Raw genomic sequence first — 20,311 nt, 5'->3', positions numbered from 1 at the left:
AACACTTTGGTTAATGCACTTTCAAACTTATTTTCTTTGTAGAAGCAGTTTTGGTCATGAGGCGTATGATTTAATTATACTGACTATACTGTTATCTGCTTCCCCCTGATAATTAATACAGCATGCTCCTTTCCTATAAGCTAAATATTCCTTCATTTCTTTTAGCTGCCCTATATTCCATTGTATGGATTTCCCATAATTTAATCAATCCTTTATTTTTAGACATTTAAATTGCTTCTAATTTTTAGTTATGTAAGAAATTTTGTGATGATTATCTTTAACCAAAACTATACACCCAATCTTAATTTATTTTAAGGTAAAAATTCCTGAATTACTGAATCAAAGAATTTTGCCATCTTGATGGCCAGTGTTTGAAAACAGAGTACTAAGCAGACCCTTCTCAGGTCAGTTTGGCCTCTGTTCCTATTAGTTCAATCGGCCCTGACTTTACAGCTCTTTGTGCTAATCCTTGCTCCATCAATCACCACTCTTAACCCAACTACTATCTTTACACACCCTGTTCCCATACACTCCTCTTTTCCAGAGTTTCTGGAGAAAGTTGTCCCTTTATTTTTTCTCTGGAGCCTGTGACATAGGTCCTTCAAGAGAAGGTGGCTGCTCCTACTTCTGCCCTAAACATAGAGGACATCACACTTTTCTTTGCATATTGTGTGCTCTGCTGCTGCTGCTAAGTTGCTTCAGTCGTGTCTGACTCTGTACGACCCCATAGACGGCAGCCCACCAGGCTCCTCTGTCCCTGGGATTCTCCAGGCAACAACACTGGAGTGGGTTGCCATTTCCTTCTCCAATGCATGAAAGTGAAAAGTGAAAGTGAAGTCGCTCAGTCATCTCCGACTCTTAGTGACCTCATGGACTGCAGCAGCCTACCAGGCTCCTCTGCCCGTGGGATTGTCCAGGCAAGAGTACTGGAGTGGGTTGCCATTGCCTTCTCCAATTGTGTGCTCAGGTGTGTCCAACTCTTTGTGATTCCATGGACTGTAGCATGCCAGGCTCCTCTGTCAATGGAATTTTCCAGGCAAGAATACTGAAGTGGGTTGCCATTTCTTTCTAAGGGGAACTTCCTGACTCAGGGATTGAACTCACGTCTCTTGCATTGCAGATGGATTCTTTACCACTGGGCCACCTGGGAATCCCTTTTCTTTCTTTACCATGAGTTTTGTCATTGTTGTTCAGTCACTAAGTCATGTCTGACTCTTTGCAAGGCCATGGACTGCAGCCTGAGGGACCTCCCAGCCCATCACTGTCTCCTGGAGTTTGCCCAAGTTCATGTCCATTGAGTTGGTGATGCTATCCAACCATCTCATCATTTGTGACCCTCTTCTCCTCCTGCCTCCAATCTTTCCCAGCATCAGGGTCTTTTCCAATGAGCTGGCTTATTGCCATTAGGTGGCCCAAGTACTGGAGTTTCAGCTTCAGCATCAGTCCTTCCAATGAACATTCAGGGATGATTTCCTTTAGGATTAACTGATTGGATCTCCTTGCTGTGCAAGGGGACTCTCAAGAGTCTTCTCCCAACGCCACAGTTTGAGAGCATCAGTTCTTCAGCACTCAGCCTTCTTTATGGTCCTACTCTCACATCCATACACAACTACTGGAAAGACTATAACTTTGACTATACAGACTTCTGTCGGCAAAGTTATTTCTACAAAATATTACTTTAAGTTTTCTGTCTGTCTTTCAGGACTTGTCTACTATACACACCCAATAATAGACCATGCTCCAATCATTCTGAAGCACTTGCAATTTTCCATAGAGACCATACTTTATGTTTGGACATTTACCCCTTTTCCTGAAATACCTTTCTCCTTGGCCATCTGACAAATTCCTTGTCATCCTTCAAAAGTGCCTTCTCTCTGACGCACTCACACAGTACCACCTGTCCCTCACCAAGTGACATCTCATATATCCCTTTACATTTCAACAAATTTCAAAGTAATCATTTATGTATAAAAACTCCTCCCTTCTAGACTGAACTTCCCAGTCCCTCACCAAGTGACATCTCATATATCCCTTTACATTTCAACAAATTTCAAAGTAATCATTTATGTATAAAAACTCCTCCCTTCTAGACTGAACTTCCCAAAGGAGAGAAAGAGTATCTTACTGATCTTTTATCTTCACACTTCAATTTCCTCAATGCACCTATTGTTAATAAGACTTATATAAAGAGATTTGTGTAATGATGTTTCTCACTAATAAAATGCTCAATAAATGGTAGCTATTGCTATTGTTATTATCTTATTACTTTGGTCACCTGATGTGAAGAGCTGACTCATTTAAAAAGACCCTGATGCTAGGAAAGATTGAAGGCAAAAGGAGAAAGGGGCGACAGAGGGTGAGATGTTGGATGGTATCACCAATTCATTGGACATGAACTTGGGCAAACTCCAGGAGACAGTGAGGGACAGGGGGGCCTGGTGTGCTGCAGTCCACAGGGTCACAAAGAGTTGGACATGACTTAGCGACTGAACACACATAATAGTAAGACTCCTACTATTATTTCTATATCCTATTCAGCACTAGTAGGTGCTCACTAATTATGTGTCAACTGACTAAATGAGTAAAGTGAAGAGGGCAACTTAATAAGCAGGGCCAACAGAAGGGTTCTGCTCAAGTATCAAATCTAGACACATCCACAACCCAGGAAAAGACAGATTGAAGATTCTGTTACATTTGTCTCTAGTACTATTGAGAAGAAGACCTATTTCCCAGAAGCTAGGAAACAGAACCCCTGAGAAAGGATTAACTCATTGTCGCTTTGGTGAGGCTACTCATCAATTTACCATCCTAATTCTCTTTGCCCTGAGCCTGTATTTGCAAAAAATCTACCTATAAGTTGTATCCTAGGAAACTTGATACAAGTAAGCTAGTGCTAACAGCTAGCTATCTGATTAAATTTATGGGTGGTCACAACTATAAAGGTAAAATTTTATTTTCTGGTTTAAAAAATCAGTCTTTGAGGAGTTTGAGTAGTGTCCATTAAAATCTCTTGAAAAAAGGAATTTAGGAAATACCATTAGCTGAGCTAAGCTGTGAACTCTATTGCAACCCAGGATACATACGCTTGCATAAAACTGGGATGCTTGCATAAGACACGAGAGTCAGGGTGAGTAGAAACCGTTGTCACAGACCACATAATCATGTTGAAAAGCATGAAATGGAGATGTGCTTTCATTCTCTTCTCAACCTTTACCTTAAAAAACTCATATGTTTACTTTTATGTATTAAATGTACACTTTCCTACTATGAGAACAGAAAAATGGATGTCTTCCTATAAGCTGACAACAAGGTTCTATCTGCATAAACCAAGAGTTGCCTCATGAGATAGTTGTTTTAGCTATTCTTTGTCAGAAAATAATGGAAGACTAACGCCTGCATTTAAAACTCAAATAAGTTTTTGGCAGATGTTCTTTATGATTTCTTTTTATTTGGGGCCTAGAAAATGATATAGTGTAGTATAGTATAACTTATCTAAGAATATAGCATATTAACCAAAAAGCTGAACTGCCTACAATTAAGAATTTAATAGATGTTTTAATAATTTACCTTTGGCCAAATTAAAGGTGACTTGTAGTCTTGCTTGGGCTTCCTGGTGGCTCTGTGATAAAGAATCTGCCTGCACTGCAGGAGTCTCAAAAGCTGCGGGTTCAATCCCTGTGTCAGGAAGATCCCCTGGAAGAAGGCATGGCAACCCACTCCAGTATTTTGGCCTGGAGAATCCCCTGGACAGAGGAGTCTGGCAGGCTACAGTCCACAGGGTCATAAAAAGTCAGACAGGACTGAAGTGACTTAGCACAGCATAGCCTCGCTTTAGAAATGGTCCATCTAGAATTCAATTCAGTTCAGTGGCTCAGTCATGTCTAACTCTGCAGTTCTGAGGATTGCAGCACGCCAGGCTTCCCTGTCCATCATCAACTCCTGCAGCTCACTCAAACTAATGTCCATCGAGTCAGTGATGCCATCCAACCATCTCATCCTCTGTCGTCCCCTTATCCTCCTGCTTTCAATCTTTGCCAGCATGAGAGTCTTTTTCAAGGAGTCAGTTCTTCACATCAGGTGGTCAAAGTATTGGAGTTTCAGCTTTAGCACCAGTCCTTCCAATGAATCTTCAGGACTGATTTTTAGGATGGACTGGTTGGATCTCCAGCATCACAGTTCAAAAGCATCAATTCTCCAGCACTCAGCTTTCTTTGTAGTTCAATACTCACATCCGTACATGACTACTGGAAAAACCATAGCTTTGACTAGACAGATCTTTGTTGGCAAAGTAATGTCTCTGCTTTTTAATATGCTATCTAGGTTGGTCATAGCTTATCTTCCAAGGACCAAGCGTCTTTTAATTTCACGGCTGCAATCACCATCTGCAGTGATTTTGGAGCCCAATAAAATAAAGTCTGTCATTGCTTCCATTGCTTCCCCATCTATGTGCCATGAAGTTATGGGACCAGATGCCATGATCTTCGTTTTCTGAATGTTGAGCTTTAAGCCAGCTTTTTCACTCTCCTCTTTCACTTTCATGAAGAGGCTCTTTAGTTCTTCTTCAGTTTCTGCCATAAGGGTGGTATCATCTGCATATCTGAGGTTATTGATATTTCTCCCGGCAATCTTGACTCCAGCTTGTGCTTCATCCAGTACAGCATTTCTTATGATGTACTCTGCATATAAGTTAAATAAGCAGGGTGACAATATACAGCCTTGACATACTCCTTTTCCTATTTGGAACCAGTCGGTTGTTCTATGTCCAGTTCTAACTGTTGCTTCTTGACCTGCAAACAGGTTTCTCAGGAGGCAGGTCAGGTGGTCTGGTATTGCCATCTCTGTAAGAATTTTCCACAGTTTGTTGTGATACAAATAGTCAAAGGCTTTGGCATAGTCAATAAAGCAGGAGTAGATTTTTTTTTGAATTATTTTGCTTTTTTGATGATCCAGCAGATGTTGGCAATTTGATTTCTGATTCCTCTGCTTTTTCTAAATCCAGCTTGAACATCTGCAAGTTCATGGTTCACATACCACTGAAGCCTGTCTTGGAGACTTTTGAGCATTACTTTGCTAGCATGTGAGTTGAGTGCAATTGTGCAGTAGCTTGAACATTCTTTGGCATTGGTTTTCTTTGGGATTGGAATGAAACCTGACCTTTTCCAGTCCTGTGGTCATTGTTAAGTTTTCCAAATTTGCTGGCATATTGAGTGCAGCACTTTCACAGCATCATATTTTAGGATTTGAAATAGCTCAGCTGGAATTCCATCACCTCCACTAGCTTTGTTTGTAGTGATGCTTCCTAAGGCCCACTTGACTTCACATTCCAGGATGTCTGGTTCTAGGTGAGTGATCACACCATCGTGGCTTTCTGGGTCATGAAGATCTTTTTTGTATAGTTCTTCTGTGTATTCTTGCCACTCTTCTTAATATCTTCTGCTTCTGCTAAGTCCATACTATTTCTGTCCTTTATTGTGCCCATCTTTTCATGAAACGTTCCCTTGGTATCTCTAATTTTCTTGAAGAGATCTCTAGTCTTTCCCATTCTATTATTTTCCTCTATATCTTTGCATTGATCACACTGGCAATCTAGAATTACTGCCTCTAATCATCATGCCATATATTTTAGAGATTTGATCATTCATTTATTTATACAAATGGTTAAAAGGTGCAAAACAGATTTTGGAAGATTTTTTTGACTCTCCTTGCAGATTTTCCTTAGGTCAACCTCTGAATGGAGGCTTTGATTATTTCTACACCAGGACATGCCCTAGTTAAGTTTCCAAGATTTCTTAAGAGAATATAGAACTTGCTTCCATCTCAGCTGATGACCTGTGTAAAGTAGCAACAGAGCTAAACTTCAGGTTGTAGTCAGAAAATAAAAATTAACTCCTTATTGCTCTTTTTATTCTCTTCCATTTTTTATATTTTCTGCCTTTGTTATCAGGACAAAATAAAACTTATTTTAAGAAAAAGAACCAACTGTATGAAACTTGCTGTTGAATTTATTAATTATAGAGATGCTATGGACTAGAAGAAATTGTTTAATACATCACTGGTATCAAAAATGTCATGAAATACAAAGCTTCTGAATGAAAATCTTCCTACTTGTAACTCAGACCACGTTACAAAATGTATAAGACACTGGGGATCTCCTCAAGAAAGGATAAATTTTCACTCTAATAATCCATGTGAATATTGTCACTGGTCAATATTATCACTGATCATCTGTCTAACCTTGTATATCATTTGACACGCAATAGGATTATATGCTACTCACTTTTGTGAATTAATTGTACCCTTTGCTCCTTTTCTCTTTGTGCTGATTTCTTTGGTTCTCCTTTTTGTGTACTATTCTATGTGTTATTTATATGTACTGTTCTATGTACTAATACTTCTCTTTCTGGGTGAAGGGTAAGAGAGCAAATAAACACATAGAAAATATAATAAATCTCGAGAATTTATCATCCTTGGGAGAACTAATAAAATCATCCTTCGGAGAACTAACAAAATCAGTCTCCTTTGTACTTACCTTTTTTTCCCTTTCCATTTCCCACAGAATCTAGTATTTAGTATATACTCAATAAATAGTTGTGTTTTGTGTAGATAAAACACAGCAGAGTAGGAAAAGGTGTACTTCAAAGCAGCACGCAGAAAATCCTAATTTCATTTTAAAATTACACTGATTCTAGCTATAAATTCCTATCGTTCACAAAAATATATTTCACTTATGAAGTTTCCCTCGTCCATTAATTGTTTCAAGAAGATAATTTTGCTCTGAGCAGCAAAGAAATAACCAAAGCAATATAACAAGATTACACTTGTACTAAAGGCTTTGCTGCTGCTGCTGCTAAGTCGCTTCAGTCGTGTCCCACTCGGTGCGACCCCGCAGACAGCAGCCCACCAGGCTCCCCCGTCCCTGGGATTCTCCAGGCAAGAATACTGGAGTGGGTTGCCATTTCCTTCTCCAATGCATGAAAGTGAAAAGTGAAAGTGAAGTTGCTCAGTCGCGTCCGACTCGTAGGGACCCCATGGACTGCAGCCTACCAGGCTCCTCTGCCCGTGGGATTTTCCAGGCAAGAGTACTGGAGTGGGTTGCCATTGCCTTCTCTGACTAAAGGCTTTAGGAAAGCCTTAATTTTCATGAAATACATCAGCAACTCCAAGGAAAGAACTTGGACCACACTGTATATCCCTTTAGGGCTGGGTTTTGTCATTTGTAGAACAGTAAATTTGCTTTATCAGTTGCAGATGTTTTAAAACAGGCTAAATTCTAATATGTAGGGATTTGCTTCACATGGTCTCTAGTTTTCCCCTGATTTTAAGAGTCTATGATTCCTGTGTAACCTTTCTATTTCCCAAGATATTTTTCTTTTGTAATGCGATCAGAGTTAAAAGTAGGAAGATTTTTATTTGGAAGCTTTGTATTTCAGGACAATCTTGATATCTTTCAAAACTTTTGATTGCCAACAATAAATGCCCTATTTGGAAAGCAAAACAAAAAACACAGAGATGAGAAGATATTGAATAACTAAATGGTGGAGATTTTCAACTTGAATGGTAGTTTTGTATAAATGTTCACATATACAGACTCACACATATACTTTGTACCTCCTTTTACTGAGTTACTTTCCATATACAGTATGCCCATGCGGATGTCTATTCAATACTAACAGTGCCTCTTATAACAGTGGATGTGCAAAGTACCTAAAATTTCTTGCCTGACAAATGCAATCTTTAGTACCATTATTCATTAATTGTAATTACTTTCATATAGCTTTTAAAAAGTACTCTTACACAATTTTAATTTAGTTACCTATACTGTTAAAAAACTAAAAGCTTTGGGACGTTATTAGTGAGGCAATGTCAGGTAGGAAAACTACGACTGAAGTTTCTAACTAGCTTTCAACTACCAAGGGCCAATGTGTGTGTGCGAGTTGCTCAGTGATGTCTGACTTTGTGATCCCATGGACTATAGCCCACCAGCCTCCTCTGTCCATGGAATTCTACAGGCAAGAATACTGGACTGGTTGCCATTTCCTTTGCCAGGGGATCTTCCTGACCCAGGGATCAAACCCGGGTCTCCACATTGCAGCCAGATTCTTTACCAGCTTAGCCAGCAGGAAAACCCACCAGGGGCTAATAGTAGTAGTTTAAATATGCTGCTGCTGCTGCTGCCAAGTCGCTTCAGTCGTGTCCGACTCTGTGCGACCCCATAGATGGCAGCCCACCAGGCTCCACCGTCCCTGGGATTCTCCAGGCAAGAACACTGGAGTGGGTTGCCATTTCCTTCTCCAAAGCACAATAGTGAAAAAATAAAGTGAAGTCGCTCAGTTGTGTCCGACTCCTAGCGACCCCATGGACTGCAGCCCACCAGGTCCCTCCGTCCATTGGATTTTCCAGGCAAGAGTACTGGAGTGGGGTGCCATTGCCTTCTCTGAGTTTAAATATAAGTTGGCCTAAAACTCAACATTCAGAAAACTAGGATCATGGCACCCAGTCCTTTTACTTCATGTCAAATAGATGGGGAGACAATGGAAACAGTGAGAGACTTTATTTTCTTGAGCTCCAAAATCACTGCAGATGGCGACTGCAGCCATGAAATTAAAAGATGCTTGCTCCTTGGAAGAAAAGCTATGACCAACCTAGTCAGCATATTAAAAAGCAGAGACATTACTTTGCCAACAAAGGTCTGTCTAGTCAAAGCTATGGTTTTTCCAGTAGTCATGTATGGATGTGAAAGTTGGACTATAAAGAAAGGTGAGCGCCAAAGAACTGATGCTTTTGAACTGTGGCGTTGGAAAGGACTCTTGAGAGTCCCTTGGACTGCAAGGAGATCCAACCAGTCCATCCTAAAGGAAATCAGTCCTGAATATTCATTGGAAGGACTGATGCTGAAGCTGAAACTCAGATACTTTGGCCACCTGATGCAAAGAACTGACTCCTTGGAAAAGACTCTGATGCTGGGAAAGATTGAAGGCAGGAGGAGAAGGGGATGACAGAAGATGAGATGGTTGGATGGCAACACCGACTCAATGGACATGAGTTTGAGCATGCTCCAGGAGTTGGAGATGGACAGTGAAGCCTGGCGTGCTGCAGTCCATGGGGTCACACAGAGTTGGACACAACTGAGCGACTGAACTGAACTGATAGTTCAACATAAAAGTTCTGATATTATAGTCTCCATGGATTCTACTCATGAAATGAACATTTCTTATTGTGGTGATCATTTGGTTGCAAACTAGGCACATTACTGGTGACTCTGTTGCACAATGCCACTGTCTACACAGCCTCTGCCACTACTGTCCATATGCATTATCCCATCAATAAAAAGCATTAGAATCATGGACTGGATCACTGGAAGAGATTCTCAAATCTAGTCCCAGGCTTTCAAGTAAATAAGAAACTTTTTAATGTAAAAGTTGAAAACTGCCAAACTTAAATGTGCCTATTATGAATAGGTTATTTGAAAAGTGAATGATACATGTTAGGAAGGGGCCATGATGGGAAGAGGGACATTAGCAATATGAAGCTTTGGAACGTCTGTTTTGGAACAGTGTATAGGGAAAGGCAGAAGGTGTGACTGCAGATCATTGACCCTCACCATAAAGTGAAAGTGAAAATCGCTCAGTTGTGTCCGACTGTTTGCAATCCCATGGACTATACAGTCCATGGAATTTCCCAGGCCAGAATACTGGAGTGGGTAGGAGAAGGCAATGGGAACCCACTCCAGTACTCTTGCCTGGAAAATCCCATCGACAGAGGAGCCTGGTGGGCTGCAGTTCATGGGGTCGCATAGAGTCGGACACGACTGTGCGACTTCACTTTCACTTTTCATTTTCATGCATTGGAGAAGGAAATGGCAACCCACTCCAGTGTTCTTGCCTGGAGAATCCCAGGGACGGGGGAGCCTGGTGGGCTGCCATCTATGGGGTGGCACAGAGTTGGACACGACTGAAGCGCCTTAGCAGCGGCAGCTATTACCTTCTCCAGGGGATCTTCCCAACCCAGGGATCAAATCCAGGTCTCCCGCATTGCAGGTGGATTCTTTACCAGCTGAGCCACAAGGGAAGCCCGACTGTCACACTAAGCCAACTGTAAATCTGGTGTTCAGAAACTATCTATGTGACACAAAGGTCCCCTCTTTCTAGTACATCATGATTCCTCTTAACCAATACTTACTGATTTTACCTGAGGAAAGTGTACATAGGGGAGTGAGACAGAGGGTAGATTTTAAGACAGAATGTTATGATTCCTCTAGTATTAGACTCGTCATTTTTTTCATAATTAAACTCAGAATTGGTAAGCTTGGGAAGATCTATTGGGATTTTGAAGTTTGCCAAATTCCCTACTGTAGATGAATCTGTATTTTTCTGTACTTTTAGCTGCTCCATTTTGTATATGTACTTACTGTTTCCTGCGGGAAAACCACCTTGGTAAGAACCTCTGAAGATGGCATAGGTATGTGCAACTTCATCCAACAAAATTCTGTAACTACTACACTTCGTTAATGTTTTAAGAAGGACTGTTAATTGTTTCTTTCCTTTTTAAGTCAGGAATGCTGAGAAAATTAAATAAAAAAAATGTCTGGAAAAGAGTTCAATATTTATTTATTATTAACTAGCAATTTGTAGGTATTTATTTCTTAGAGTTGTGAGCTTTATGTGACAATCATTGCTGGGTTAACTGTTCTTAAGATCACTATCAATTATTACCTAATTAAATGACTGTGTTGGACCTACTTTTAAAGAACATCTGCGTTCAAAAGATTCATAAATAAGTCCTATCTAGTCTCTAAAAGACAAGCTTTCATTGCTCTCAAAAGATGACTGAGACTCAAGGGAAAAGAAACTGAGTAAAGACAATGAAAATCTTTTTTTTTTTTTTTCCTTCGAAAAACAGCAATATGTAACTAGAGTGAATCATTGTTTAAATTAAATTAATAGCAGCCCAAAGGAGTTGTTTTTGCCATTTGATTCAGCTAATCCTGATTATGTGAATACAGAAGCACAGTAGGAACTGGGAGGCTGGCACATTTGCTGATGCAGGGACTACAAGCCATGGGTGCTGTGCTGTACTTAGTCGCTCAGTCATGTCCGACTCTTTGTGACCTCATGGACCGTAGTCCGCTAGGCTCCTCTGTCCCTGGGGATTCTCCAGGCAAGAATACTGGAGAGGGTTACTATGACCTCCTCCAGGGGATCTTCTAGATCCAGTAATTGAACTGGAGTCTCCTACATTGCAGGCAGATTCTTTACCAACAAGCCATTTAGGTAGGGGAGAAGGAAAACTTTGGATTTTACTTTTCATACATTGTTTTTACTCAACTAGGAATAATCTCACTTTTCCATTGTGTTCACATTTATTTTCTCCTTTACTTCACCTAATTTAAAAAATACTATAATCTGAGTCTCTCCTTTCATATTAAGCATGTTTCATTTTGTTTCTTGGCGTTTAAGATCTATGAGGCTTTAATGGCAAATACTGTACATATTTTATCTTCTGTGGAATTTTAGGTCTTAATAGTCAATGGAGGAACTCCAGCATTATACTGAAAAAATTTAAATATAAATTATGAAATCCTAAGGAGAAAATTTTATCATCTCCTCCAAATTTAAAATTAATTGATGGGAAATAGTTGAATGTCATATTCACTGCCTTCAGCCTTCCCACACTTGCCAAGTTCCCCATGACTGTCAGCTCATAGCAATTATTCATAGTATTGTTATGTTCATTTCTGCAGGGCAGTAGCAAAACTGGTATAATTGTTTTCGTTCTTTGCTAATATATGTACATGTACCTGGGAAAGATAAAGAGAATTGTGAAAATCATACATCAATTTATGTTTCCTGTGGAATAATCCAATCAATCAATTTTAAAATCCATCAACCAAAACACTGGGAAGAAAATTCACAGATATTATAATATCTATTATCTTCTACAAATGACTCATACATATTGATATTAAAAATACTATTAGCACAATTAAAAGCAAAAGATATAATCAGATAATTCACAAATGATAGAATTATAAAGTTTAAAAACCCATGCAAAAATGTTCATTTTCATTATAATCAGAGTAATACATATTAAACAGTGGCTTAGCATGTTGTGCTTATCAAATTAGTAAAGATTCATAAAACTGAGACCAGCTTGTTAAGGAGAAACACTTCAAGGATGAGAGTGAATTGACAACAACCTTGGAAAAGCAATTTGACAATAATGATACTTAAAATGTTCATAACTTCTTATTCAGTAATTCTATGTCTAGGAATCTTTCCTAAGATAATATCCTTAATATAGAAAAAGCTACAGAGTTGTTATCCCTCTGTCATTTAAAATATAAAAAGACTGGATGTAACATAAATGTCTAACAATAAACAAATGACTAAGTAAACTATAACTCAATTGATGTCACTGTGCATTCATATAAAACAACTAAGCAGAAGTTACCATGAAGATGGAGATGGTGATAATGTTAGTGAAAAACACTGAACATATGATTTTATAAACATTATTATTTTAGTTATGAAAAGCAAACCAAGTAGAATATAGAGAAGCAAAAGTTGGAAGGAAATATAATATTTTCTAAAGTGATGGAAACAAAATTTTTTCATTTGTATTCCACACTTCTCCCACTTTATGTATTATACATATCTTTTCTTATAATGGGGCTTCCCTGATAGCTCAGTTGGTAAAGAATTCGCCTGTAATGCAGGAGACCCTGGTTCGATTCCAGGGTCAGGAAGATCGGCTGGAGAAGGGATAGGCCACCCAATCCAGTATTCTGAGGCTTTCCTTGTGGCTCAGCTGGTAAAGAATCTGCCTGCAATGCAGGAGACCTGGGTTCGATCCCTGGGTTGGAAAGATTCCCTGGAGAAGGGAAAGTCTATACACTCTAGTATTCTGGCCATAGAATCGCAAAGAGTTGGACGGGACTGAGAGACTTTCACTTTTCTTTTATAACATTTATTTAAAGAAATTAAAAAGGAGGGAGGAGGGTTCAGGATGGGGAACACATGTATACCTGTGGTGGATTCATGTTGATATATGGCAAAACCAATACAATATTGTAAAGTTAAAAATAAAAAAATAAAATACTTAAAAAAAAGAAATTAAAAGTACATTAAAGAATAAAGGAGGAATGATAGTCAATGTGGAGCAGAAATTAGGCTAATAAATGTGGATTCAACCCTTATAGTCCATTCCAAAGGTGATGGTATTTTCACTGGCCTTTGCAAATTGTCATCTCTCTGAAAGCTGATGATTGAATTGACTTCTGGGAAGACAATGCCTAAAGTGTAAGGAATTAGAATGTTGTTACTTCTAACCTGCTTTATTTTTTTAACTTTACTTTATATTGGAGTATAGTTGATTAACAATGTTATTAATAGTTTCAGGTGTACAACAAGGTGATTCAGGTATATGTATACATGTCTCTGTTCTTTTTCAAATTCCTTTCTTGATTAGGCTGTTATATAACACTGAGCAGAGTCCCCTGTGCTATACAGTAGGTCCTTGTTGGTTATTCATTTTAACTATAGCAGTGCATAAATGTCAATCCCAGAATGCTTTTCTTGCTTTATAATTAAACTATAAAAAGGAATATGCAAGGTCAAGGAAAGATCCTCTAAAAATAACAAGTACTTTAAATGGGATGATTATCAATGAACAGGGGCTTCCCCAGTGGCTCAGCAAAAAAGAATCTGCCTGCAATGTAGGAGACCAGGTTCTATCCCCAGGTCGGGAAGATCCCCTGGAGAAGGGAATGGCTACCCACTCTTGCCTGGAGTATTCTTGCCTGGAGAATCCCATGGACAAAGCAGTCTGGCGGGCTACAGTCTGTAGGATCACAAAGAGTAGGACGTGACCGACGCGACTTAGCATGCATCAAGGAACACATACCCAATAGCTACATTTAGCTTTATGTTATAAAATACTATCCAACTTTTTTAAAACAAAGTAGGCAATTGATGATCATTGATATACTTCAAATACATTCTAATTATTATAAAGTTCATCTCACACTTTTAAAATAATTGTGTAAACTTACTTTCCAAACCTTTATTAAGTATCTTTTTGCTAGAGGCTTAGACATTATTATGTAAATTCTTAGGCATATGAATTGAGCAAAATTTAAAATGCCACTTACCTGACATGCTTTTTTCTTTGAGAAATCCTTATGTAGCCATAAGCAAGTGTATGAATTAAAAATACTCTCCGCAAGCTTTTTTTTCTAAGTAATGTTGCTCTGTTGTTAGAAGTGTCAGTAAACTTTATCTCTACCTCAGTTTTTTCTCTCTTCTTAAAATCTTCTGCGTGTACTTTGTTCAGTTACAAACAGGAAATGTGGTGATGGAGGCTTCTAGAGTTTTGATCTGAAACCAGTAGGCTGTTAAACTTTTTTGTGAAACGTGGGAAGTAAAATCCCACAAGCCTCTGTACCCTGGTATTTGAACTTTTATCAGCACCTAACTAACATTAAAACAAATAATAAAATCAATGGGTAAATTAGACTAGGCAGGATGAGATGGTTGGATGGCATCACTGACTTGTGAGTTTGAGCAAACTCCAAGATATAGTGAAGGACAAGGAAGCCTGGTGTGTTGCAGTCCGTGGGGTCGCAAAGAGTCGGATACAACTTAGCGATTGAACAGCAAGGATTTCCCATCTCTCAGAAGAAAATCTAGGGATCTCCTCCCAAGTGAGGTCATATGAAGACAAACTAAAATACACTAAACTGAGGAGGAAACGGTAAGAAGCCCCCAGGCATGCTCAGCTGCTGATTGTGTTATATTTGAGGTGTGGCAGAGGAAAGGAAATTAACACACTTGGAACACTTACTTATCAGGTACCTTCTGTACCTAACTCCACTGGGAGATTGGGTGCCTGCCTTCTTCCCTGCCAACCTTGCCCCTGCAACATGAGTCTCTCTATCCAATCTAGGGCCACATGGCAACAAGCTCCAGCTCTCTCCTATCCTGGAGTCTCAGTATCAGAAGTCCTTAAATGTTAGTGTGCATAAGTATGTTACGTACCATTAGTTTAACATGCATATTCCTTAGCCTTGCTGAATCAGAATATTTGGAGTACAAATGTGCATTTTCACAATTACCGTTGCTTATTTTAATATACGGAGAAGGCAGTGGCACCCCATTCCGGTACTCTTGCCTGGAAAATCCCATGGACAGGGGAGCCTGGTAGGCTGCAGTCCATGGGGTCGCTAAGAGTCGGAGATGACTGAGCGACTTCACTTTCACTTTTCCCTTTCATGCAATGGAGAAGGAAATGGCAACCCACTCCAGTGTTCTTGCCTAGAGAATCCCAGGGACGGGGGAGCCTGGTGGGCTGTCCTCTGTGGGGTCGCACAGAGTCGGACACAACTGAAGCAACTTAGTTTAGCTTATTTTAATAGAAGTGTTCTGGATAATTCTCTGAGAAATCCATATGTGTGTGTGTGTGTGTGTGTGTGTGAATAATAGCATTTTATTTCTAATGTTAGATAAAAAATTGTCTTGGTCATATCTATGTATATAGTTTATAAGTATTTCTGTGTATATATACCTGCTGCATATTTGCTTATGTGCTTATGATATTTGCTTATGTACTTTGCCACTTTTCTTTAATTATAAAGAAATGACAAACCTGAATCCAGTTTATTACAAAAAGAGATGTACTTAAAGCTTTAAGAACTCAAACGTAATATAAAATTAAAAATAAGACTTTTGATGCACAAACTCAGAGCAAAGATACTATATGGCTTGCTTTAGCTTCTCTAAGATTCCTAAGGGCAGGGAGAGCACTGATCTTATCTGTCCATAACACTCCAGCATCTAGAATAATGACTAGCACACTGTAGTCTCAATCAATATTCTCAGAATGATTTAATAAATAAAAGAATGTTACTTTTCTGCTTTCTCCCTGCTCCATCACAGTAAAGAACTTCCCAGTAAATAAAATACAGTGTTTCTCTATTCCCTGGACAGAGTTAATTAAGTACGAACAAATTTGTCTACCTTGATCACTTTTTTTCAAAACACTGAATTGGCCAAAAAGATCTTGTGAATCTTTGAATCAGAATCGATAAAACTGAAAGAAGTCATGGGGAATCCCTAGCCTAATCTTCTAAAAAAATTTTTCAAAATACGTTTCATAGAACACATTTTGCTCTAGGTTTTCAAGAAATCCTTGAGAAAAATACTCCTTTAACAAATATATTTGGGAAAATTGTATATTTTCATCTCTGTGGATGCATATTAGTATATTAAAGTCTTAGATATAATCCTACAAAAAGGAAACCTGAAAAACATTTTTTAGCAGAGCTTTTTATAAACTTCTTTGTCCAGAGAACTTTTTGTTTGGCTGCCATCCATTAGTCAGATGGCAGATTGTATGAAATGGGCCTGGATGCCCACAGACAAAGATCTCAAGGAAACAGAAGTCTCAGGTACATGTAGGGACAAAAGGACAACAAAAATCAGAAGGATCCATCCAAGATTAGATAGAATTTAGGAACAGAGACTGAAGAGATGACTCCCAGATTTCCAGAGAGGTTTGGACACCAGCAACTTCAGTTCAGGAAGAGAAGGCCAGCTCAGGTGGCCATGAGGGGTTACCCTTTGGTCTTAAAACAGGATGATTGGAAAGAGGGGTAGAAGGCCCAGGTTCAAAAAGGAACTGTATAGATTCCCCAAGCAGGACCTTAGCTTGGGGGCAGAGTATTGATAGATTCCCATTTATACCAACTGGGGCATGCAGAGGACATGGGAGAAAGAGTTTCAAGATTGGACATTGAGGTACGAGTATCCCCGTGTTAGAACAAGAACAGTGCTGAGGATGGGAATGAAGGTGCAAAGATGCCCTCATCCCGGCTGATCCATAAAGCACAATTCTAGAAACGAGAAGGGTGTTCAGGAGTTGGTTTTGGATGCAGAGAAAGTCAGACTCAGCGATAATGACTCAGGTCAAAATATAGGAATTCCATGGTGTAGCTCAAGAGGTGTAACTCTCAGTACAGACCAACAGGGAAGGAGACAAACGCTTGTGGGACAGTGCCTGAAGATGGCTAAGGCTTGCCTGTCTCAAGTTTGCAGCCTCACAAAAACACAAGTCGGCAAAGATCGAGAAAAGACAAGGGCAGAGGAGACAGGCAGGGACTGAGCAAGGGTATACCCCCTACTTCGGGTCAATAAGGCAATCTGTGGTACCTGCTGAGTGATTGCCTACTGGCTTAAAAGAGTTAACGTACATGATTGTACATAATCTGCATGACCGGCATTTCCAAAATTGTCAAACTTTGGCTAATAAATCCGAACCACTTCACAATTTCTAATTATCGTAATGTTCCTGAAAAATGACCTGCATTACAATGTTCCCCGAGTCATAGACTGACATATTCAGGAGATAGAACAAGATTGTCCAAGGTCATATGCAAAGTCTGTGTCTGTGCATTAGCTAGCTCCACAGATGTTTGCAATCTGCTAGGGAAAAATGATAGTTTTTCATCAAATATAGATGGCTGAGCACATGAAGACATTATCAGAATATAAACACCTACAGATATGCTTGTTATGAAATATATTAGTGCATTCAGAGATTTGAATCATGCCTTCATGAGTCATGTTCAAATAATAAATAAACATGAGGCTTCTGTACTACTGTTTAATGAGACAGGTGATCAAAATGAAGTATAGAAGATAGCTAGACAAAGAAGAAATGTCCTGACAAGATTGAAGCAATTAGATATGTTGTAGAAAATTTAGGGGAAAGGTGTGGTTTTGATAGGCACCTGTCAAGAAATAAGGACTTTAAGGCCAACAAAATTGAGGTTTTTTGCCAAAAGAAGCTAAAAAACATGTCAAAATGGCAAGAGGTTCCATACTCAGAAAAATGGGTCATGGAGTATAAAAAGAGACCCAGTTTCCTACCTGTATTTTATGGTTATCTATTAGTTTTTTAATTACTTTCTATCACTGTAGTTGCTTATTTATATCTGCATATACACATGCGTATATTATACACACATATATTTAAGGTGTTACAAAACGTTTTGCTTTTCTCAAGGAGTTCCAAAATGTTAAGAGTAGCTATTAGCAGGGGATTATCAGGGACTTTGACTTTATATTTTACATAGTGATCTATTGTTTAAAATTATTTACAATAACATGTACTACTTTTATAATTGGAATAAAAAATGCTTCCTAATTTTAAAGGCTCATTGAAATACCTTGTTTTATAGAATTAGAATTTCTCTCTCTGTGATTTTTTTCCCCTTATTCTGGAAAATCATTCTTTAGTAAGACTGAAGCTAGTACAAAGCAAGCAAACAACTTTATGAAAGACAAAATGGAAAGGGCCCCTGTGCTTCCAATTATGCTGTTTTAAAATATGAAATTATTTAGAATTAATTAGGAATTAATTAGAATGTTACAATTGCATCTGATTAAACCATACTGATGATTCATATTTTCATCAAGTTTATACTATAAGATCCTTCAGAAAACATAATTACTCAGATGGAAAGAAAAAAAAGTTAAAAGCAATAGAATGCTGCATAGATTTGGCCTAAGATTCTCAGATCTTTTTATTACACTTATAATAGCCTTGTAGAACCAAAAATCAAACACTGGAAAATCAAACACTGAAATAAAAGTAGATAACAAAAATTCAGAAATGAAAGAAATTTTCATTTTCCTACATGTAAAAGGCTTAAACACCCATATTTTCTGGAAGAAAACAATTTGCCCCATTGCACAAATTTCTATGTGATGTCCTTTAACAAAGTTAAGCATTTTGAGAAACGTTGTTCTTATTTGAAACACAACTGGCTCAAACAAAGCAAACCAGTTTATCATAAAACTTCTCATAATTTTAGTGAGCTAATATGCAATTTCACTTCTCGGGAGGATATATTATGCAGAGTTTCCAAAACTTATCATATATGAGAAGCATACCTTTTTTTTTTTTTTTTTTTAACATTTTGCAGAACTACTGTTCTGAGGTATGTATTTTAGCAACTCTTTCTTCCTGTTGAACTGGGTCTTACTTTCTGCCCTCGTTCCACATTTGGAGCCTGGTTTACTCGAGGAGTACCATGGAAAATATCAATTTTACCATCTTTATAGAAATTTCCATCTTGAGATGTTTTGCATGAGATCATAAAAGAATAGGCCCTTAAAATTCAAATGCCCCTGGACAGGTAGCAAAATTAGAATTCTCAGTATAGCTTGAACAGTGAGACTAGTTCTAGTGGATCTTCCTTCAAGGAAGGCATACATTACATTAAATTTTGATCAAAATAAGATTTAGGACTCAGACCTTTCTAAGGGAAGGTAAGCTGTAGTTGGAGGACCCTAGGGAGTAGGAACATGGAGTAGAAACAGGAGCAACAAGAAGTGATGGGCAGTCAGAGTCCTGGCTGAAAACATGCGCACCTTCAAAAGGAGGAGTGGAATGACTTTAATGAAGTGACTATTGGCAGAGGTGCAGTCAGGGCTGATGGAAAGAACAGGACATGGTGAAGCCCTTGCCAGGTAACAACAGAGGGAACCCGTGACAACTCCTAGGCTTAAAGGTATTAGAGGAGTATCAGTTACTGGAATCAAGTGAGATATATAGCTGTTAAGAAAGGGCTGCCAGGCAGGGACTATGGCTTTGTTAGTGCACCCCAATGCCCATCCCCACCAAGAAAAACAACCAGTGCCAGTTATGACCAGGCAAAGGGAAATCTGTGGAAAAACATCCCAATTTTGTTCTCTGCCCTCCATTCTCAGTCTCCCACCCATTTTCCTCATTAAACCCAGTCAATCCAGGGAAGGCAACCTGCAAGAAACAGTCTATAGAGGTCAGCCTCACATGGTCTGAGAAAGGTGAAGAACAAAGAATAAGTCTGGAGAGAAAACGTGTGAGTAAGTGGCTGAGAATGAATTTAATTTTGATAGGTACTATCTCTCCTGATGGCGCTTCCCTAGCATCACAGATGGTAAAGAATTAGTTTGCACTGCAGGAAACTTGGAGAAGGCAATGGCAACACACTCCAGTACTCTTGCCTGGAAAATCCCATGGACGGAAGAGCCTGGTAGGCTGCAGTCCATGGGGTCGCTAAGAGTCGGACACGACTGAGCGACTTCACTTTCACTTTTCACTTTCATGCATTGGAGAAGGAAATGGCAACCCACTCCAGTGTTCTTGCCTGGAGAATCCCAGGGACGGGGGAGCCTAGTGGGCTGCCGTCTCTGGGGTCACATAGAGTCAGACACGACTGAAGTGACTTAGCAGCAGCAGCAGGAGACTTGGGTTCAGTCTCTGGGTCAGG

At 39.1% G+C, this 20,311-nt stretch overlaps 1 protein-coding gene across 2 annotated transcripts in view; it reads right to left on the bottom strand.

Annotated features, from left to right (window-relative positions):
- LOC102392936 (T-cell receptor-associated transmembrane adapter 1) overlaps positions 1 to 20,311 on the bottom strand; it is a 65,595-nt gene that overhangs the window by 35,438 nt on the left and 9,846 nt on the right. The window contains exon 1 of one of the 2 annotated variants that reach the window (XM_006075298.4): positions 14,150 to 14,374. The exons of the other annotated variant lie outside the window; for it this stretch is intronic. Within the exon in view, the coding sequence (XP_006075360.1) occupies positions 14,150 to 14,156 (7 nt within the window). The 5' untranslated portion in view covers positions 14,157 to 14,374. Of the gene's footprint in view, positions 1 to 14,149; positions 14,375 to 20,311 lie in introns of those variants that run through there. 2 annotated transcript variants of the gene reach the window in all.

Source organism: Bubalus bubalis, chromosome 1 (assembly GCF_019923935.1).
Source record: "Bubalus bubalis isolate 160015118507 breed Murrah chromosome 1, NDDB_SH_1, whole genome shotgun sequence".
NCBI lineage: Eukaryota > Metazoa > Chordata > Mammalia > Artiodactyla > Bovidae > Bubalus > Bubalus bubalis.
The sequence above is the reverse complement of the archived record's forward strand: the minus strand, read 5'-3'. Positions and strand labels throughout refer to the sequence as shown.